Source organism: Microcaecilia unicolor, chromosome 11, assembly GCF_901765095.1.
Source record: "Microcaecilia unicolor chromosome 11, aMicUni1.1, whole genome shotgun sequence".
NCBI lineage: Eukaryota > Metazoa > Chordata > Amphibia > Gymnophiona > Siphonopidae > Microcaecilia > Microcaecilia unicolor.
In genome coordinates this window covers 195,022,249-195,045,595 of record NC_044041.1, presented here as the reverse complement: position 1 = coordinate 195,045,595, position 23,347 = coordinate 195,022,249, and the positions used below count along the sequence as shown (strand labels likewise).

Below are 23,347 nucleotides of genomic sequence, written 5' to 3'. Positions count from 1 at the left end.
GATTTGCTTGTGCATCTGGCTGCACGTGATTGCACAGAGGTTCCGAGGGGGAGTAGATATGGGAGGGGCATGGACAAGAGTCCACAGAGAACAGGAAAACACCTCTACGTAAAGTCCAAGGAAAACAGAAGAGTAGAGAATGCAACACGAGCTTCAACGCAAGGAGTGTTGAACAAAATAACTTTATTGACACCAAACAAAGACCCGACACGGAGCCGTGTTTCGGCAGGAAAACCTGCCTGCTTCAGGGGGCAAAGATTACACTGCTGGTAGGACAAGGTGCTTTGCTTAACACTCCCTGCATTAAAACTCGTTTTGCATCGTCAACTCTTCTGTTTTCCACGGGCATGGGCAAGTGAGGGGCGTTTGAAAGAATTACATGCAGTGTTACAGAATTTGGGGGCTGCGCTCAAGTTCTGCGCCAGAATTTATACTAGGTTACAGTTGGTGTAAGTCCTCACACTCAAAGTTGGGTGCCTGAATAACAGGGGCGTAGCCAGACTTCGGCGGGAGGGGGGTCCAGACTCAGAGCTCGAGGTGAGGGGGCACATTTTAGCCCCCCTGGCGCCACCGACCCCCCCATTGCCAAACCCGCCGCCACTACCAACTTTGCCCCCCCCTGCCGACGACCCTCTTGACCCCCCCTCCTGCTGCCAACCCGCTGTCGCCTACCTTTGCTAGCGGAGGACTCCAACCCCCGCCAGCCGAGGTCCTCTTCTTCTCGCAAAAGGAAGCCTTTTGCGAGAAGAAGAGGACCTCGGCTGGTGGGGGGTTGGGGTCCCCCGCCAGCAAAGGCAGGCGACGGCGACGGAAGGTTGGTGGCGGGAGGGGAGGTCGAGAGGGTCGTCGGCAGGGGGGGTCCAGGGCCAAATCTACGGGGGCCCAGGCCCCCCCTGGTCCCACGTAGCTACGCCACTGCTGAATACACGCTAAGCACTAGTCTATAAACAGCACTTAGCCCGGAATGCCAGGTCCAGAACAGCGCTGAGCGCAAATTTTTCTCGGCACCTGCTATTCGGTGCCATTCGATGAATCCAGCCCTAATTCTCCATTTAACTCAGAGGATTAGAATATCTGGTTGCTGTATTGGTCCCAGTGAAAAGAGAAGGTTGTGCTAAATGTTACTGGTAGCTGAACATATTCTCATCAACCGTGTGGAAATACTAGTTTCTTGCATAAGGCAAGAGAGAAAATGAAACACCAAGATAAGAGTTTGCAAATTATAATTACAAAAGAAAGCTTATATTACAGACACTATACATAAACACGGTGGAAAAGGGAACCCTTGGTTCACAGACCCAGACAAGTAGAAAGCAGTATAAATGTACAACAAAGGGATGACCTTCAGGAGCTCTCCAGACAAGTGGATGCACAGAAACAGACCAGTGCCTGATGTCTCACCAAGCAAACAATTAGGCAAGAAAAGTTTAATGTCTGCAAGACAATATGATTTGGCCCCATGTGACTAGGCGAAGGCTCTGCTCAAAAGTTATTTATTGTAGGCCACAGGCGTCTGCTGCCTTTACTTCCTGGTCACACTAGGAGACTCACTAACATTGTGCCAATAGAAAAAGATAGGGAGGAATGTGATGTACTGTTTTATCATTTACCCAATGTCCTCTTCTCCCAAAAGCCACATCATAAAGTTGGAGTCCAACCCAAAAGTATTGGGTTTCACAATTAACAGTTGTACTGTAATGCGCAATTTTCAAAGCACTTAAAGTTCCATAGTAACCTATGGAACTTTGTAAGTCTAAGTGCTTTGAAAATACGCCGTCAGGTAGAGATGTAGCCAGGAACCTTGGAGTTGAGAAGGAAGGCTAATACATTCTAGTAACCTGATAGAGTGAGGCTAGTCATGTGTCCAAGTGTTCTTTGTATTCCGAAGAGTTTCAGAACGGTGTAACACTCTTTTTAGATTCTTCCAGGTGTGTCCTGAAAAATGGAGGTGGCACAAGGAAAGGGAAAGGATCTCCCCGCAGTGCTGCTGACTCAATTCTTAGTAAAATGAATTGTGCAGAATGTTGAGCATTTCCATCTGGGATATTTAATCAGTTAATCCCAGGTGCAGCACTAAGCAGGAAGCACCTCAAAATCGCTTGAAAATCTCACAACGGTGACATAGACTCATCCTCCCTCCTCATAACCAGAAATGTGCAAATATCATACAGTTCTTACACTGGGAATTTCTTGTCAAGTAACTGCTAATTACATTTTTTTTTTGTAACTGGTGTCCAGATAAGGAGACTCATTGCCAACGTCTCCACTGAATGTTATCCTTTAAGGATATTATTCCAGCCTGGCTGGATATTTTCATTGCTGTGTGCGTTTTGCACAAGACTCCTGTTCTTCAGCTGTTCCTTGGTCTCTTCAGAGCACTTCTATCTTCCAAATCTGAGAGGGTCTTTCGTCATCCTTTTCCCATAGCACTACATGGTCCTGGTCATATCCTTCTCCTCCTGTATGTGTGAAAAAGAAAGACAATTGTTCCTCTGTCCTTAATTGTTAGTTTGCTGTCTCACTCATAAGAAACATAAGTGTTGACATACTGAGACAGACTGAAGGTCCATCGAGCCCAGAATCCTGTTTCCAACTGTGACCAATCCAGGTCACAAGTACCTGGCAGGATCCCAAAACAGTAATGGATTTTCCTAAGTCCATCTTCATAAATGTTTATGCAGTGTTTGCCAAACCTGGTTCTGAAAACACCCCAGCCAGTGAAGTTTTCAGGATATGCACAATTAATGTTCATGAAGAGATCTGCATGCAGTGGAGGCAGTGCATGCAAGTATCTCTCATGAATATTCATTGTGGATATCCTGAAAACCTGACTGGCTGGGGTGTCTCCAGGACCAGATCTGTAAACCACTGGCTTATGAACTTTTTTTTTTAGGAAAGTATCCAAACTTTTTTTAACCCTGCAAAGCTAACTGCTTTTACAACATTCTTTGGCAATGAATTCCAGAGTTTAATTACACGTTGAGTGAAGAAATATTGTTTTAAATGTACTATTTAGTAGCTTCACTTCTTATAAACTAAGGGGATAAACAGCAGTCAATGGCTGTTAGTGGTTTTTTTTTTTGTTCAAATACTACTACTACTATTTAGTATTTCTATAGCGCTACAAGGCGTACGCAGCGCTGCACAAACATAGAAGAAGGACAGTCCCTGCTCAGAGCTTACAATCTAGTAGATAAAAAATAAAGCAAACAAATCAATTAATGTGTAGAGGAAAGAGGAGAGGAGAGTAGGTGGAGGCGAGTGGATACAAGTGGTTACGAGTCAAAAGCAATGTTAAAGAGGTGGGCTTTCAGTCTAGATTTAAAGGTGGACAAGGATGGGGCAAGACGTAGGGGCTCAAGAAGTTTGCCCACCACAGGCTTAATTGTGCCAGGTACTGGCATTGAATACATGGGCACAAGGTGGCTGCCAAGAGTTACCCAGGTATCATCGATATTCAATGGTTGTACCCAGATAGTTACCTGATTAGCTTAACACAGCCATTTTTACTCCAGGTGTAGCTTGTGGTTACAATAGCAACTGGAGCAGTGGCGTAGCCAGAGGTGGGCCTGGGTGGGCCGGGGCCCACCCATTTAGGGCTCAGGCCCACCCAACAGTAGTACACGTTTAGCGGTAGCTGGTGGGGATCCCAAGCTTGGCCAGCTGAAGACTTCCCCCTGATGGTAACGAAAACGCTGCTCTCCACGATACTGGCACCTGCGCATGCTCTGTTTTCAGCGCATGCCTGCTGCAGACTGCCAAGGTGGAAAGAAGCATTTCCCCGCCAGCTGAGGTATTTCTTTTTGGTGGTGGTTGGGACGGGGGAGAACACTTGGTGCCCACCCACTTCTTGCCTAGACCCACCCAAAATCTGTTGGCTGGCTAGGCCCCTGAACTGGAGAACCAAAGAGACCAGGATTCAAATCCCACTGGCACTCCTTGTTGTGGCCCTGGGCAAGTCACCTAACCCTCCACTGCCTCAGGAACAAACATAGGGCCTGAAATTCAAAGGATCTTTGCCCCTAACTTTGAGAGGTATGTACATAAATTGGCCTCTTTGAAAATGTACTAGGGCTGGATACATACATTTTTACTCAGAATTTCACTACACTCCTCAATTCAGGAGCATAAAAAGAGGGTGGTAACAAGGACAGATTTAGGGTAGGAAAAAGAAGTTGGGAGCTTAGCACTGATTTTCAGCAATCATAAAGGCTCATAAATTAGGTTTATTAATCTAGTCAAAAAAAAAATGGCAGGCCCAAATTTATGAGCATAGTTTTTAAGCTCCTAAATTAAGATGAATTTGTAGCTGAGAAGTTATGCCGCTAATTTTGGCTGAAAATAGGGCACAAATTTAGAAGGTTAACTTAGGAGCATACATTTGGAAACTTAGCATTTTCTGAATATTGGGCCCTTTGATTGTATTTGAATGTAACTCTCTTTGAACTATCCACTGGAAAGGTGAGAGCTAAAATGATTTAAAAAAAAAAAAAAAACATAAAACCTGGATATCAGCAGTGCCCAGGGAACTCCTGGCTCCACTATCAAAGTCTGAATATCCAGTAGAGAAAGAGGGTGTTCAAACTCGCTCCTCAAAAACACACACAATAGGTAACTTCATTGAGTGTCCCCTTGTCTTTGTACTTTTTGAAAGAGTAAAAAAATCGATTCACTTCTTCTCATTCTGCACCACTCAAGTTTTATTCTTGGCTCAGGTTACTTTGCAACTACAGAGTTCTCAATGTCTGAAGCAGTGGTGTACCTAGATTGGCTGCCACCTGGGGCAAGTTGCCACTACTACTACTACTTGACATTTCTAAAGCGCTACTAGGGTTACGCAGCGCTGTACAATTTAACATAGAAGGACAGTCCCTGCTCAAAGGAGCTTACAATCTAAAGGACAAATGTACAGTCAGTCAAATAGGGGCAGTCTAGATTTCCTGAAAGGTATAGAGGTTAGGTGCCGAAAGCAACATTGAAGATGTGGGCTTTGAGCAAGGATTTGAAGATGGGTAGGGAGGGGGCTTGGCGTAAGGGCTCTGGAAGTTTATTACAAGTATAGGGTGAGGCGAGGCAGAATGAGCGGAGCCTGGAGTTGGCGGTGGTGGAGAAGGGTACTGAGAGGAGGGATTTGTCCTGTGAACAGAGGTTACGGGTAGGAGCGTAAGGGGAGATGAGGGTAGAGAGGTAGTGAGGGGCTGCAGACTGAGTGCATTTGTAGGTAAGAAGGAGAAGCTTGAATTGAATGCGGTATCTGATTGGAAGCCAGTGAAGTGACCTGAGAAGAGGGGTGATATGAGTATATCGGTTCAGGCGGAATATAAGACGTGCAGCAGAGTTCTGAACAGATTGAAGGGGGGATAGATGGCTAAGTGGGAGGCCAGTAAGGAGTAGGTTGCAGTAGTCAAGGCGAGAGGTAATGAGAGCGTGGACGAGAGTACGGGTGGTGTGCTCTGAGAGGAAAGGGCGAATTTTGCTGATTTTAAAGAGAAAGAAGCGACAGGACTTGGCTATCTGCTGGATATGCGCATTACGCCCCCCCCCCCCGTGCTATGCCCCCCCCCAGTGCATCACCCCCCTTCCCTCTTGGCACATCACCCAAATCCCCCTCTTCCGAAGCGCATCATCCTCATCACCGGTCCCCTGCTCCGGAACAGGAAGTAACATCAGAGGCGGCAGGGAACTGGCAGAGCCGACAGCCAGGGCTGCCGAGAGGGGGGCAGGGGGGGCAAAAAGGCCCGGGCCTCCAAGGGGGGCCCAGCGCCGGGGTCAGGCCACCGGCACTGCAGTCCCCAGTCTCACCTGCCTGCCTCCACAGCTCTGAGCTCCTTCATTTAAAGCGGCAGTCGCAGATGGCGTCTCCTCTGGTCTTCCCTCCCTGTGTCCCGCCCTCATGAAACCGGAAGTTACATCAGACGGGGGGGGGGGGGCACAGGGAGGGGAAGGCCAGAAGAGATGCGATCTGCGACTGCCGCTTTGAATGAAGGGGGCCCGGAGCCGTAGAGGCAGGCAGGTGAGACCGTGGACTGCAGCGGAGGGGGGAGTGATGGGGGGCGGCAGTGGCAGGGGGAGCGACAGGGGGCGGCGGGGGTGTGGGTGTGGAAGCGGGGCCCTGCCCTTGGTACGCTACTGGTCTGAAGTTGTAAATGGCAAAATTAAGAATAATTTTCATCAACTGTACTGTTTACCAAAACCAGAAATTGCATAAATCATGTAGCAACGTATAAAGGGAAGGAAAAAGCCTCAGAACCACACCTCTGCACAGGTCAGCAATGAGGACTTAAAGATAAGAACCTCTCAGGCATTAAAAAAAAAACTTCCCTTTTTTTTGAAAGTGTGGTTCTCTGTGCAATGCAGAAACCCCTTGTTACAATCTTTCAACTATGTTTTGTAATTTCAGTGTTTTTTCCTCTAATTATGTCATCCTTCACTACTTTTGCACTGTTTTATTCCTCATGAAAGCCACATAGAACTGAATAGCATATCATCACCGTGGAAAGCAGTCTGCGGAGTACCTCAAGGATCACCATTATCACCAAAACTCAACATGATGAAGATTCCACTGGCACAGTCCTTATCCAACCGAGGCCTTAACCCATTCATTTACGCAGATGATGTTACAATATACATCCCTTTTAGACATGATCTGACAGAAATAACCAACAAAATCAACCATAGTCTGAACATCATGGACTCCTGGGCAAACTCATTCCAACTGAAGCTGAACACCGAAAAAAACACATTGCCTCATCCTCTCCTCTCCATATAACAAATACAAACCCACAACCATAAATACTCCAGGACATACCCTCCCTACCTTGGTTAGTTTGAAAATACTCGGTGTCACACTCGATCGCAACCTTACCCTTGAGAGCCAAGTAAACTCTGTAACAAAGAAAATGTTCTATTCAATGTGGAAGCTCAAACGATTAAAACCTTTCTTCCCAAGAGCAACTTTTCGATACCTAATACAATCAATGGTCCTAAGCCATGCAGATTGTTGCAACGGAATCTACGCGGGCTGCAAAGAACAACTCATAAAAAAAACTCCAGACCGCCCAAAATACAGCAGCCAGGCTGATATTCAGCAAAACACGCTTCGAAAGTGCCAAACCCCTCCGAGAAAAGTTGCATTGGCTCCCAATCAAAGAACGGATCATCTTCAAAATCTGCACCTTAGTCCACAAAATCATATACGACGTAGTCCCAGAATACATGACAGACCTCATAGACTTACCAATAAGAAACAAAGTCAGATCATCAAGATCCTACCTAAACCTACACTACCCAAATTGCAAAGGACCGAAATACAAAACAACTTACGCGTCCGGCTTCTCCTACATAAGCGCACAACTATGGAATGGGCTCCCAAAAGCTGTGAAAACAATCCACGACCACTTGAACTTCAGGAAATCACTAAAAACCAACCTCTTCAAAAAGGCCTATGCCAACGACCCCACGCAACCCTCTTCACCTACCAACACAGCATGACTATGATCGAACAGGACATCACGCAAGCTTCATCCATTTCGACTCTCCACTTATACATCATACGATCACTATACAACTTTGTATTTGTTATCCACCGACTGGGCAAATGCCTCTGACAGTATTATGTAAGCCACATTGAGCCTGCAAATAGGTGGGAAAATGTGGGGTACAAATGCAACAAATAAATAAATAACTGAATTCGGATAATGTGGGATACAAGTATCAAATAAATAAATAAATAAATGATATGCAATGAAAACAAGAGAAATTAGAAACTTATCTTCACAAGTGACTCACACTGGGACATTTTAACTGAGTAATAAGCCAATAACTAGCAATAATTGAGTGATAACAACCGATTATTGCAGTTACAGGGGATGGGACAACTTCCCTATCCGGATAGGCTGAGGAGGCTGGGGCTCTTCAGCTTGGAGAAAAGGCGGCTGAGGGGAGATATGATAGAGGTCTATAAGATAATGAGTGGAATGGAACGGGTCGATGTGGAGCGTCTGTTTACGCTTTCCAAAAATACTAGGACAAGGGGGCATGCGATGAAGCTGCAGTGTGGTAAATTTAAAACGAATCGGAGGACATTTTTCTTCACTCGACGCGTAGTTAAACTCTGGAATTCGCTGCCGGAAAAGGTGGTTAAGGTGGTTAACTTAGCGGACTTCAAAAAAGGATGGGCGGGACAAATTGCTTGTTCTTTTGGCCACTGTCGGTGACAGGGTGCTGGGCTCAATGGACCCTTGGTCTGTCCCAGCATGGCGATGCTTATGTACTTAATTGGCTGCAATTAGAATTAGCATATGCATCTTGCTAAGCGCTATTTTATGAAGATCCACATAAAAATATTTTAGTGTGTAACTGAAAAGGGAGTGTGGCCATCAAAGTGGCATGGGAGGGGCAATCACTAAAGATGGGGGCAGTATTATAGCATTCGGGAGGATCCACGCCTAACTTACGTACCAGGTTTCAGCGACATTTATAGAACAGAAAATTGTGACTCTGGGCAAGTCACTTAACCCTCCATTGCCCCATGTAAGCCGCATTGAGCCTGCCATGAGTGGGAAAGCGCAGGGTACAAATGTAACAAAAATAAAATAGATACTATTGGAGATTCTACATGGAATGTTGCTACTATTGGAGATTCTACATGGAATGTTGCTATTCCACTAGCAACATTCCATGTAGAAGCCTGCGCGGCCACATTGGTGATCTGCAAGGGCCGACTTCCAATAGTAGCAACAGTGGAGGAGTGGCCTAGTGGTTAGGGTGGTGGACTTTGGTCCTGAGGAACTGAGTTTGATTCCCACTTCAGGCACAGGCAGCTCCTTGTGACTCTGGGCAAGTCACTTAACCCTCCATTGCCCCATGTAAGCCGCATTGAGCCTGCCATGAGTAGGAAAGCGCGGGGTACAAATGTAACAAACATGTGGATTTTTTTGGGCACCCAATTTACTGATTGTAGTCGTTAGTGACTATATATGGGGTTCTGAATTCTGATCCACAGTCTGGGCAGCTGTGACTTCAAGCTTAGAATCTTCTGAGGTCTATCCTGGTCCTTTATCGAAGAATAGTGACTCTCACTTCAGGTGATCTCCTCACCTCATTATTTTTCCTTATGTCTCCCATCATCTCCTTCTCTTCCCATGTCTTTTCCGTTTTTCTTATCCAACAAACAAAGTCATATTTCAGTTGCGACCTTCCATTATAATTCTCTGGGAATCGGCAAGGTGCCTGCAGGAAATACTCTCCAATCCTTCTGGGTGATTTTACATTTGAGAATGCCCCTATTTATAGGTCTTTCCCTCTCCCATCATCCACATGGACAAGATTCCTGGATCCAGCCCCATACTCTTTAGCCCTTCCCCTCCCCCGCCTTACCTTTGATATCCAAGATCATATTTTGAAACATCTCACTGCAGATATGTCCATTGGGCTCTATTCTCCAGGTCTGGCTTGGCAGTCGATTCTGGGACCACAGCACCACCTTGGCCCCCTTATCAGCAGCTCCAATCACCTGCAGGCTCATGGTTGGAGCAACCTGAAAATAAAGAAGTCTCAGAATCAATCTCTGGGAAAGATACACAGACAGATACGGTGCCTGTAAGAACAGGAGGATCGTCAGAGAAAACGCAATGAGATAGAGTATTGTAACCGAAAGGCATCACAGGTGCAGCAGCCAAAAGATGGACAGCACTTGGCAGTCTTCTATGAAAGACAGCATGGTAACTGAGGAATCTAAGGTAGAATATTAGATGGAACCCGAGTACAACAACCTATGTCAAAGGCTAAATAAGAGAGCAAACATTTATGTGCTCATTGCATGCGTAAATGTTTGGAATAATGACATTATGAGGTATTGACCTTTGAAGTCAGAATGATTGAATATTTTAACACCCAACAGAAAGGACTTAACAAGGATCTGGGGTTCCTAGCCCATTATAAACCATAAAGCTGTATTTCTCTGTTGATCACCCCCACCCCTCACCTATCCACACCCATCCTGTTAGAATATCAATGATATGCTTTGATGTCCCCATGCATACCTCCGACCCACCCCCATCCTCCCACCCTGTCAGACTGTCATAGTAATGCTTGAATGTTTTCACTTATATACACTGTCAGCTAGCACATTTGCTTATTTCCGATCTGATGAAGAAGGGCAACCTTCGAAAGCTAATCAAGAAATGTATTAGGTTATGTCCAATAAAAAAGGTATCATCTTATTTTCTTTTCCATGTTTTATTTTGTTTGATTTCTATTGATAACCTTAAGAGTGGACTAACACGGCTACCACACTCCTCTAGCCTCCCTTAATAATGCTCCCTTACAGGATTATCTTAGGAGACTAGAGACTGCAGTGTGTAGTAGAAAGGAAATGGGTCAAGCAGGCACAGCTAGTCCTTTGAGCCAGGAGGGTGGAGCCCAAACTAAAGCAGAGTAAAAATTCCTAGAGGAAGAACAGAATAGGGAAGCCCAGAACAGGAAGGAAGAGCTCTCCAGGGGGATTCCCAGGAAGAGCTGCAGCGTCCAAAGATGGGCCCAGGGAAGAAGGGAACTGGTTCTCTCTCCCCCCCCCCCCCCCCCCCCATTTCCTTCCACTATATGTGTAAGAGAACTGAAGACTGCAGAGTTTTTGTACCAGGTATAGGCTAGGGTTAGAGTAAAGCTGTCTTTAAGCTTCTGCATTTTGTTCTTGGGGTTGGAGTTTTCACTGAGTTTACAAGCAACTGTATCTGCAAGACAGCTTGCCCGTGCAATAGACAGGCTTCAGTATATTTTGCTTTAAGAAATAAAGAATCCTGTTTAAATTCTTACCTGGTCCAGCTGTTCTGCGAAGCAGGGGCCTAGCCAGATGGCCAACTTTGGGTGGGCCTGAGCCCAAGGTGGATGGACATGGAATTTGTCTCTCCCCCCCCCCCCCCCGGCTCCACTTTCCACCCCTTCCCACCCACCCGCCCGCCTCCCAACTGAGAATATTAAATACCTGAGATGGCAGGGATCCCTAAACCCCACCAGCTGAAGATTTCCTCCTCTTCGGGCAGCCAACACTGTGCTAAATTTTATTTTTATTACATTTGTACCCTGCGCTTTTCCACTCATGGCAGGCTCAATGCGGCTTACATGAGGCAATGGAGGGTTAAGTGACTTGCCCAGAGTCACAAGGAGCTGCCTGTGCCTGAAGTGGGAATCGAACTTAGTTCCTCAGTTCCCCAGGACCAAAGTCCACCACCCTAACCACTAGGCCACTCCTCCACTGTTGCTACTATTTGAGATTCTACATGGAATGTTGCTATTCCACTAGCAACATTCCATGTGGAAGTCGGCCCTTGCAGATCACCAATGTGGCCGCGCAGGCTTCTGCTTCTGCGAGTCTGACGTCCTGCACGTACGTGCAGGACGTCAGACTCACAGAAACAGAAGCCTGCGCGGCCTTCTACGTGGAATGTTGCTAGTGGAATAGCAACATTCCATGTAGAATCTCCAATAGTAGCAACATTCCATGTAGAATCTCCAATAGTATCTATTTTATTTTTGTTACATTTGTACCCTGCGCTTTCCCACTCATGGCAGGCTCAATGCAGCTTACATGGGGCAATGGAGGGTTAAGTGACTTGCCCAGACTCACAAGGAGCTGCCTGTGCCTGAAGTGGGAATCGAACTCAGTTCCTCAGGACCAAAATCCACCACCCTAACCACTAGGCCACTCCTCCACTGTTGCTACTATTGGAAGTCGGCCCTTGCAGATCACCAATGTGGCCGCGCAGGCTTCTACATGGAATGTTGCTAGTGGAATAGCAACATTCCATGTAGAATCTCCAATAGTAGCAACATTCCATGTAGAATCTCCAATAGTATCTATTTTATTTTTGTTACATTTGTACCCTGCGCTTTCCCACTCATGGCAGGCTCAATGCGGCTTACATGGGGCAATGGAGGGTTAAGTGACTTGCCCAGACTCACAAGGAACTGCCTGTGCCTGAAGTGAGAATCGAACCCAGCTACCCAGGACCAAAGTCCACCACTCTAACCACTAAGCCACTCCTCCACTGGCAACTGGCAGCACTTGTCTTGAGCTGCTATTGTCGCCAGCAGGTTATGCATGCATGAACGCTAAGCATGTGCAGCAGGGCCAATGTCGGCGTCAGCTCGAGTCAAGTGCTGCCAGCTGCTCTTTGGAAGAGTGCTGGCTGCCCAAGGTGGAGGAAATCTTCTGCTGGCAAGGTTTAGGGATCTTGGTCATCCACAGTAACAGTGGCACAATTTTGGGTGGGCCTGATTCCAAGATGGCTAGGCTCTGGCCCACCCAGGCCCACCTGTAGCTACGCCACTGCTCTGAAGGCCCAGCACTCATCTTTCACTCATGCTATCACAGGCATTTATGCACATATGTGAGCATGTATCTGTATAACTGGCAAAATTCTGCCTATGCTCCGTACTGTAATTACCCATTTAGCTTACAATGCAGGTACTTGTAAGGGGGTTCATACATGGGTAGGGCTTATATATGGGTGGGGCTTATACATAGGCAGGGCTTATACATGAGCAGGGCTCATATGTGGGTAGGACTCATACATGGCCTGCACCACTTAGGTGCTAATATTTACACCTACTCTACGGCTCGCCTAAGTGATCATGCCGAGATGTTAAGCACAAATATATCAGGTTAGAATTAAGCACTTTATAAAGGAATTAGACACCTATCTTCCTTTACAGAATAGGCTCCTACCTCATGTCCTCTAGCTGCCTAATTGTAGCCGCCCTGGTATAGAATTGACCTTAAAGAGTCTATGGTCAAACTGCTCTTTGGCTGCTAAGACATAGGAGTCGATATTCAATGTGATTTAACCGGCCAGAAATGGCTCCTGCCTGTTTTAATCACTTGTTCGGGGCTAACCGCTCATTTCAGCGGTCCTTAACTGGATAGCGCTGCTGAAAAATGTTCAGTTAGCGCCTATCGGCATTCCAAGGCAGAGTCAGAATTCGGCTGGTTAAGTGTCAATATTCAGCACTTAACCGGCCAAGGTAACCACATAAAAAGGATCGGATAAAACACAGTCCTGTCTCTATGCAGTTCACCATAGCCGGTTAAGTGCTGAATATCCCACTTAACCGGCTATGTTTTGCCGGCTCCGTATACCTGGAAATTCAATGCTAGAGCCCGAACATGGCCCAGCATTGAGTTTCCAGTCAAAACACCGGCGGCGTTCAGCGAAACACTGATCACTGCCGTCTGAATATCAGGCTCCAATATTTTACAATATAACAAGTAAGTGCTCAGCAGAAGAAACCACCCAACACAGATCAGAAACAAGTAATTGTTTTAATTCTGTTTGCCCGCCCTCTCCAAACTCTTCACTCCTTTGAGTTGGCTGCCTGCGGGTAAGTTATGGTTCCTTCTGGGCTCATATATTACCACAGTTGAGCAAGTGAGATCAGTAAAGAAACACCTGAGTCCTAACCTGGTTTTTAATATATCCCTCCTCATAGTACCAGACTAATTGAGCCTGGTCACTTGGCTCGGACACCAGGACTCTGCCAGCTTTCATTTCTTCTACATCCTCTCGGACACACAGGAACAGCTGCAGAGCCTCATTTCTAACATGGAAGTAAATGCGTTTCTGGAACACACAAACAAAATAAGATGAGGAAAAGTCCATACCTCACATTTACATCCCAACTCCCAGAGGTTCTGCCCCATAAACAGGGTAACCATCCCAACTCCCAAAGAATTCACCTCCTCATCCCTACTCCATATACAACATAACTCTCACTGAACTCCCACAGAATCTGCTTCATGACAGCATAAACCTCAACCCATCTCCTACAAGACCTTGCCCATCACTGTCTCACATACATTAGGCATCTCTCCTCCAGGATCCACCCCATCCCTGCTCTGTATATAGAATAATCCTCAAACCAACTCCCAGAGGATCTTCCCGTTCCTTGCCCCACATCTAGTGTAACCTTCACTCCAACTCCCAGAGGATCTGTCCCATCCCTTCTCCATATACAGCATAACTCTCACCCCGACTCCCAAAGGATCTGCCTCTTCCCTGCCCTACATATAGTGTAACCTTCACCCTAGCTCTCACAGGATCTACGTGATGCTTTTCTCACACACATACTATGGGCAGGGGGATACTGGGGCAAAGTGAGAGGGTAAGGGAAGAGAGAAACTCTGGATGCTTGATATGGGAGCCAAGGGAGAAGAAAGGGGCAGTTGGAGAAACAAAGTGTTGAGTAGAGGATGGGAGGAAAAGGGAGTTCTGGGGGAAAGGGGAACAGATTGGTATACTGTGCAGAGTCACTGTACCAGGGCTGCTGGGAAAGGGTGAGGATGCTTGTTGAAAATGAGTGGGCCTTATTTTCACAAGAGTCATATTGAACTTTGAGAAACTTCGGGGCAGATATTCAATGTCGGGCTGTGTCCAATGACCGGCATTGAATGTCTGGCTTATTTTTGGCCGGTTTCAACTTGACTGATATTCAGCACTGGCCGGTTAAGTTTGAACCGGACATAGATATTCCATGTATTGACATGGCCATATGTGGCCACCAAACTTGGCAAGTGATGTGCTGAAAATTGGCAGATAGCCAGTTATATCGTTTGATATAATTGGCTATCTACTAGCTGTTGACTGGCAATATTCAGGGGGAGACATCTGGCTATCTCCCGCTGAATATCAGCAGATAGCCGGCTCAGTAGGAGGTGGTAACGGCAGTTAGCGTGTATGGATTTTAAAAAGGTTTGGAGAAATTCCTGGAGGAAAAGTCCATAGTCTGCTATTGAGACAGACATGGGAAGCAACTGCTTGCCCTGGGATTTGTAGTATGGAATGTTGCTACTCTGAGATTCTGCATGGAATCTTGTCACTGTTTAGGATTCCAGAATCTTGCTATTCTTTGGGGTTCTACATGGAATGTTGCTACTATTTGATATTCTGCATGGAATCTTGTCATTCTTTAGGATTCCAGAATCTTGCTATTCTTTGAGGTTCTACTTGGAATTGAGATTCTGCATGGAATCTTGTCACTCTTTAGGATTCCAGAATCTTGTTATTCTTTGGGGTTCTACATAGAATGTTGCCACGATTTGGGTTTCTGCCAGGTACTTGTGTCCTGTCTTGGCCAGTGTTTGGAAAACAGGATACTGAGCTACATGGACCATTGGTCTGACCCAGTTTGGCTACTGGCCAGGTACCATTCCAGGCCAATAACTTTTTTGAGTAACTGGTAACTGCAGCAGACATACACATTTCTTCTCCTCAGAAGACCAGGATTGCCTGTGGATTAACCCACTTCCTAGATGTAACTGAAGCATCACAGAGAGCAGCTGCCTTTTGGCCCACCTGTCTGATGGGACGGAGTGATCCTATTTGCTGAAGTCCGCTGTATTTCAGCCAACTGGTGATCTCCTTGCAATCCAGCAGCCACTGACGGCCCCTGAAGTCACTGTGTTCATACAACACCCATCTGGCACATGGATAAGAAAGGGGATAAGGAGTTGGGGGGGGGGGGGGAAGGGTCAGAGGAGAAAAGAGAGATTAGTCTAAAAATGTGTTTGTCTCATTATCCATTCCTAGAAATCCATTTTATTACTCTTCCTTCTGAAATATTACATGAAAAGTGATGATGGCTGTCAGTGAGCTTGTGACTGTTCCTCCTCATATCTGACCCTAATGCTGGAGGGAATGGTTGAACCAAGTACCGCTCCTGTCACAGTTACCCACGGCAGCTCTACAAGAATTTAGCCAGACTGGCACTCTGCCATCTCAGACCCAGGAAATCAGTGCCACATATGGCCTAAATATATGGGGTAGAGGATCCGGGATAGAACTTGGCAAAGCCCAAAGGCCAGGAGTGAGAATAAGCAATTTTAAAACATGAACGTAAAAATAAAGAACGGTTAAAAACCATGAGAACTGGCTTCAGGAAATGTCCCACTCAAGAACATACGAGGGGGTCATATTTTAAAAGTCCAAAAAGGCACTGGTTTTATGCTTAGTTCAGAAAGGAAGCCTGCATCCAGCTGGTGTTAAATAGACAGTGGTCAAAACGTGATGTAATTATTCATAATAGCAGGGCTTTTTTTGAGGGGGTACTTGGGGGTACTGAGTACCGGCACCTTTTCCATTGTCTGCTAAAATTGACCCAAGTTTTAATGAAAGAATTCAGGCTCTACACACAAACTCTGCCTTGTCATAGGTTCTTTGACTGGTTGCAGGGGGTCTGGCTATTGCGGGGTGGGTCCCTCAGTGATCACCCCACCCCTGAAAGGTGGTCTGGCATTTGAGTGCCGGTACCTTTTTCACTAGAAAGAACACACTGCGTAATTGTAACAATAGGAAGACAGACCATCAGTAGCAATTGGGGCCTCAGCGCAACTGCGAGGTAAGTTCCATAGTAAATGGAAACCGGAAGTTACATCAGATGAGGGCGGGACACAGGGAGGGAAGGCCAGAAGAGAGGCGATCTGCGACTGCCACCTTGAATGCAGGGGGCCCGGAGCCAGGGAGGCAGGCAGGTGGACTGCAGCGGCAGGGGGAACGATGGGCGGTGGCAGTGGCGGGGGGGGGGGGGGGGGGTGGAGGCGGGGCAGCCTTGCCACGGCCCCAGCCTAGTCTCTCGGCGGCCCTGATGAATACACCATCTTTTCAGCTTGTGAGCTTACATGCACGATTTCAGCCAGGTCTAGTTCCAGATGAGAAACGCTTCATAATATTATCCTCGCCCCAGCTGACCTGGGGTGAAGAAGTCCTGGCACGTGCACTGAGGTACTGAGCCAGCCTACAACACCAGCGCTTTTGTCTGTTTTGTCCTGAAGGAGGTGTAGCCTGGTCTTTACAGAGGGAATATAGCCTGGTTTTTGCTGAGGAGACCACTTAGTCTGTACTGAGTGTGATATCGCCAGATCTGTACTGAAAGAAACTCAAAGCAGCCTGTGTCTAGACACTCACATTCCACCTTTTACCCGCAGGGACAGCACATGGTTATTGAAACCCTCGGCCTGCAGACTCCGCACCTCTTTGTTCAGGTCGATCTCTTTGCCTTCAAAGCACTCCAAGCCGTGGAGAGAGATTGAAGGTTCTGAGAATTTCTGTATATGAGAGAGAGGTGGAGAAACAGAGAAAAGGGAGGGCACAGTGGAAAGGTAGGAAATGAGGGATGGAGCAAAGAGGAGAGAAAAAACATTGAACTTATACTATGATTATAACAATTTAATGACTAGACCAGCAGGACACTGGATAATAATAGTCCAGTTTGAAACATTACAAGTTCTTAATCACTGATCATTCAGAGTAAATTTATAGTGGACTCCGACACATGGGGTACTTAAATTTAGAGAATTACCCCATTTGTTCCTAATGCCATCCACTAAGCGCCAATTCTACAATGGCATCTTGGCACCAAGATTTCATTATAGAATACTAGCATAAGTCGGCATTGACATGTCCATTTTTAGGGGCACCCTCTTAAGCCATGTCATTGGCAGGTGTGAGTTGACAAGCTTAAGTACACCAAGGGACACACGTAATTTATATGATACTTTGGTGCTCCTGTATAAAAATAGAGAGCCCGGTGGTAGGGTCAATTTGCTGCATGCCACGCCGGCAACAGCCATACAGCTGCCTCTTTTTGTTCTTCTGAGTAAGAATACATGTGTATTTTATTAAATATGCACCTGAGTTCCAATCCCACCCCTGCTGCCCCCGAACTTCCTATCAGTTTATCACATAAAACTAGCTGTGATATCTTCTGACCGCTTCCTTTTATGTGTTTTTAAGCTCCTACTTGAATGTGCAAAAACCACTGTCCTACGTACTCGTCACTTATAAAAAATTACATGCTTAGTCATCTGTTTATATATAGTGCTACCAGATGTATGCAGAAATAAGCCCAAACCTAATACATGCACCGACTACCCACTCACTCTGCCCTGGGCTAGCTTACAAGTTCCTCATATTTTATTCAACTGGACATATTTTGCCTTCAGTTTGTCCTGTCTATATTTCTCAACTGAACTTGTCCCCTCAACTTCCTGTCAGGATGTTTCATTGTACCTGTATTATGCTGTCTCTCTGCTCTGTTCTCTATCACAGGTTCCATTAGTCTCATTGCACGTCTCCTGTTTTGCCTCTCTCCATCCTGCCGCTTCAGCAAGGTGACATCACTCCTAACCGTCCATTTAATCAACTCTACCTCAAGGCCGACCCTTGACCTGCACTTCTCGCGAAACGTCTTGCTTCTCATGTTATTCCTCATCTCATCCCTCTACTGCATCTTAGTCTATCTCAGGGCCAAGTCCCCTCCGCCTGGAAACATCCCTTGTGCACCCTCTTTAAAAAAAAACACCTCACCTCAACTCCCATCTAGCTTCTGCCGTATTTCCAACCTTCCTTTCTTTTCAAAGATTTTTGAGAAACTTATTCTCATTCAGCTAGAACAACCTATCAAGAACACAAATATCCTTCAGCCCTTTCAAGCTGGCTTCTGTCAACAACGCAGCACTGAAACTCTCCTCTTAGCCCTCAATGACTCCATTTATGCTTCTTTGGATAGGTATCACTCAGTAGTAGTTGGTTCCTTGGCTCTCTCCTTTAGTGGTTGGTTCCTTGGATCTCTCCTCTGCCTTCGATCTGGTAGATCACTCTCTGCTGCTTCACCGTTTAAGCTCCATTGGTATCACAGACACTTTTCTAGATATCTCTGGGGTCGTACCTTTCAGTTAAATTTCAATCGTACAGCTACTTCCTCTTTGCGCTGCAGTCAGGAGTACCTCAAGATTCTATTCTCACTCCAATACTCTTTAACATCTTTCTGTCTCCGCTACTGACCATTGTTCAAGATCATGGTTGTACACCATTCTGTTATGCTGATGACATCCACATACTTTTTTTTTTTTTTCATTTTAATTATTTATTCATTTAACATATCATACAAGAAACAATCTTGTTTTGGAAAGCATCCAGTAAATAAGAAATTACATATAATAATAAAAAGAAAAATTATCAGGAAGCATGATGCTCAAGTCCATAAATTGAGATTCAAGAATTCGGAAATAGGAGAAGAAAAATAAAATAAAGGGAAAATTAAACATACAGGATTAAGCATTCTCTGTTAAGTAGGGTTAATATCTCTTCTTTAGCACTTTTCCTGTTTCGCTGAGGTTACAAGTGCTGAGACATGGACAGGTTCTGTAAACACATATTTCTTCCCCTCAAGCCTAATTACGCACTTGCAGGGGTATCTTAGAAAAAAGGTACCCCCCAAGTGCAAAACTTCAGGCCTAAGGAGCAAAAATTGTTTCCTCCGTCTTCTTGTCTCTTTTGAGACATCAGGAAAAAGCAATACATTAAAACCTAAAAAAGGTTTTTCTTTATTCCGGAAAAACAGACGGAAGATCCAATCTTTGTCAGGCAATAATGCAACAGTCGCCACGAGAGTGGCGGCTGTTGCCAATTCAGAGTCAGAGGATTCAAGCAAAAGAGAAACCTCTAAAGGCTGTTCAAGCGGATTCAAGTCTTTCCCTGGAATATAGTAAACTTGAGAGAATGGTGGTAAATTCTGAACTGGTATATTCAAAACAGTATGTAGGTAACGTTTTAACATCTCAAGAGGGGCTACATTAGGAACTCTAGGGAAATTAACAAATCTCAGATTATGATTTTTGGTATAGTTATCAAATATTTCCATTCTTTGTCTTAGATTCGTTAAATCCTTTGCCATCATTGGCTGTAAAGTTTCTATTTTCGCAATTCTTTGATCGATTTTATCCATTTTTTCATCCAAAGCCTTATCCTCCTCTTCTCTTTTTTGTAATTCAACTTCCAAGGAGTTTACTCTCAATGCAATGTCATTATTCTGTTTAAGAAATATTTGTCCCAGTGTAGACATTAAGTCCCACAATACATCCAACGTTACTTCCTTTGGTTTAACTATCAACTCTTTAGGAAGCTCGTACCTTGCAGATGACTGTCCACTCTTCTCACCCTGTTCCTCAGCTCCTCTCCTCTCAGACCGCGGCGACTCTTCGGGCAAGCTGCCCTCTGTTCCTTCCATTGTAGCAAACGAAATCTCCAACCGGCGTTCTTCTGAGTCCTTGATTCCCACTTGGGGCGACCCTGTCGGTTCCAGCAGGAAGGAGCTTGCGCCTATCGGCTGAGGAGGTGGAGAGCGCGCGGCGGGGCTCAAGGTGGTATCCAAGCTGGAGGAAGCTGATATCTCCCAATTGCCAGCGTTCACTACCGGAGGCGTTCCGCCGTTTTGGTTAACCCCCAATGGTCGCACAAATCGGTCTATTGGACCCGGTAATGAGGGAGTAAGCGGGGAGGCTCTGGCCGCTATCTTCCCTTGGCGCTTAGGCATTTTCAGGAGGAGTGCGAGTCAAAGCGTCCTAACAGAGCGCGGCCATCTTGGATCTGACATCCACATACTTTGCAGTGTTACTGATCCTTCGCTTTTTATCTCTCTTCTTAACGGTTGTCCGAAGCAGGTCTCCACTTGGCTCAAACCTAATCTTCTGTTTCTTAACACCAAAAAAGTATGAAGCTATCTGTTTTCCGTTTCCCCCCTCCCCGGCACCCTTCATTCCCCCCATCTGTTGGTGGCCTTGCCCTTCCCTACAAAGACGCCATCAAGGTTCTAGGTACCATTTTTGACAGCAAGCTTAATTTAAGCCTCAGATCAATTCAGTGATTCATGCCTCTTTTTTCTCTCTCCACCGAATTCGTTCGGTCTGACCTTTTCTTCTTGCCTCGCTCCTTCACTCACTTATTCTTGCCTTGGTAATTTTGCACTTAGACTACAGCAATTCCCTTTATGCTGGTATTCCCCTTTACTCCTTCAAGCACTTACAGCTCATAAGTACATAAGTAATGCCACACTGGGAAAAGACCAAAGGTCCATTGAGCCCAGCATCCTGTCCACGACAGTGGCCCGACAGTGGCCAATCCAGGCCAAGGGCACCTGGCAAGCTTCCCAAATGTACAAGCATTCTATACATGTTATTCCTGGAATTGTGGATTTTTCCCAAGTCCATTTAGTAGCAGGTTATGGACTTGTCCTTTAGGAAACCGTCTAACCCCTTTTTAAACTCTGCTAAGCTAACCGCCTTCACCACGTTCTCCGGCAACGAATTCCAGAGTTTAATTATGCGTTGGGTGAAGAAATATTTTCTCTGATTTGTTTTAAATTTACTACACTGTAGTTTCATCGCATGCCCCCTAGTCCTAGTATTTTTGGAAAGCGTGAACAGACGCTTCACATCCACCTGTTCCACTCCACTCATTATTTTATATACCTCTATCATATCTCCCCTCAGCCGTCTCTTCTCCAAGCTGAAAAGCCCTAGCCTCCTTAGTCTTTCTTCATAGGGAAGTCGACCCATCCCTGCTATCATTTTAGTCGCTCTTTGCTGCACCTTTTCCAATTCCACTATATCTTTCTTGAGATGCGGCGACCAGAATTGAACACAATACTCAAGGTGCGGTCGCACCATGGAGCGATATAACAGCCTCACACCTGTTTTCCATACCTTTCCTAATAATACCCAACATTCTATTCGCTTTCCTAGCCGCAACAGCACACTGAGCAGAAGGTTTCAGTGTATTATCGACGGTGACACCCAATCCAATCCAATCTACAGCCGCTAAACTAGGTGGAGTGGCCTAGTGGTTAGAGCACCGTCTTGACATGCAGAGGTGGCCAGTTCAAATTCCCACTGCTGCTCCTTGTGACTTTGGGCAAGCCACTTAACCCTCCATTGCCTCAGGTACAAACTTAGATTGTGAGCCTTCCAGGCACAGAGAAATACCCAGTGAAAGTCTGCATAAGAAAAACAGGAAGTGGGGTGTGTGGTTATGGGGCAGGGAGGGTGGGACTCAAAGTAAAACAAATCAGCTCTTCAAGGTAAGCAAAGTAACAAAGGTCACAACCTGAAGAATAGATATAGAAATTAATTGGAGGTTTGATTTATTTATTTATTGCATTTGTATCCCACATTTTCCCACCTTTTTGCGGGTTCAGTGTGGCTTATTCACTCTAGGACAGGGGATCTTTGGATGTTTGCCCTCTCTGTCAGTCATGAATAGACTGTAAGCTCAAATGAGTGGGGACTGTCTCTTATGGGTTTGTGTACAGTGTCGTATACATCTAGTAGCATTATAAATATGAGAAGTAGTAACAGTAGTAGATAGAACTCCATAAATAGCCTTCTGGTGTGACAAAAGGACATCTCTGAATGCTTGACATATATAGGAGTTATTCATTTCCCTATGACTGTATGTTCATCTCAGTGGCATAGCCATGGGTGGGCCCGGGTGGGCACAGGCCCACCCACTTTGAAAGACCCACTCAGCTGCGACACATCTATGATGTGGCTGGCGGGGATCCAAAAGCCCCACTAGCTGAGAATTTCTGGCATCTCTGCCTTCCCCTCCCCCCCCCCCCCAAGTGATTGCGAGTCTCTTAGCTGCACTTCCCCAACCTCCAGTATATTTTAAATTCTTCAGGAAGTTGTGTCAGAGGTTAGGGTCGGGCCGGCTTGAGCAGCAGGTATGAGCTGCTGCTCGCTGCTGGTGCAGAACTAAAGGATTTAAAAGGGACCAGGAGTTGGGGGAGTGGAGTAAAGAGACCCCGATCATCTGGAGGGAGGGGAGGGAAAGATGCCAGGTGGGGGGTGGGATTCTCATGCCCACCCACTTTTGGACTCAGGCTCACCAAAATTGGGTGTCTGGTTATACTCCTGGTTCATCTATTATTTAAATAAAACAATATTGTTAACCAATGCAGTAACATCGGGATCGTGTCTCTCTCTGTTTATATCACAGTCTTCAGATATAGTCAGAGGCAAGATGGGAAGAGCTCTGAGACCCTACAGTGTTGGGGAGAGAAGAGAGCTTTCCTGCAAACTTACAAGTGGGACCTTCCTTAGCGACCAGACAGATGCCTCTGACAGACACCCCATTGCTGCACAGGTCGGATACTGCCCCTCACACAATACATACTGCTCCCCGGAGTACTCTTTGTTGGAATACAGAATCCAGCTGCAGAGAAAAAGGGAAAAAAAGATTGTAAATGACTTCTTCTGTTACACAAGTCTCCTCTGATCCTCCTCCCTCTCTTCCCGCCAACTGAAGCACCACACCCTGATCAGAAAATACATAACTGCAGCCCTGGAAATAACATTCAGCTTTAATCATTTCTATAGTGCTACTAGATGTGTGCAGTGCTGTACACATTCTATGCAGGTACTTTCTCTGTCCCTAGAGGGCTCACAATCTATGTTTTGGTACCTGGGGCAATGGAGGGTTAAGTGACTTGCCCAGAGTCACAAGGAGCTGCAGTG

At 45.9% G+C, this 23,347-nt stretch overlaps 1 protein-coding gene across 1 annotated transcript in view; it reads right to left on the bottom strand.

Moving 5' to 3' along the window:
• Positions 1-1,206: 1,206 nt before the first annotated feature.
• CRYBG2 (crystallin beta-gamma domain containing 2) overlaps positions 1,207-23,347 on the bottom strand; it is a 52,029-nt gene continuing 29,888 nt past the window's right edge. The window contains exons 14-19 of the mRNA XM_030220247.1: positions 22,916-23,045; positions 16,959-17,098; positions 15,351-15,474; positions 13,461-13,619; positions 9,379-9,538; positions 1,207-2,459 (exon numbers count right to left, since the gene is read on the bottom strand). Coding sequence (XP_030076107.1) covers positions 2,371-2,459; positions 9,379-9,538; positions 13,461-13,619; positions 15,351-15,474; positions 16,959-17,098; positions 22,916-23,045 — 802 coding nt within the window. The 3' untranslated portion in view covers positions 1,207-2,370. The remainder of the gene's footprint in view (positions 2,460-9,378; positions 9,539-13,460; positions 13,620-15,350; positions 15,475-16,958; positions 17,099-22,915; positions 23,046-23,347) is intronic.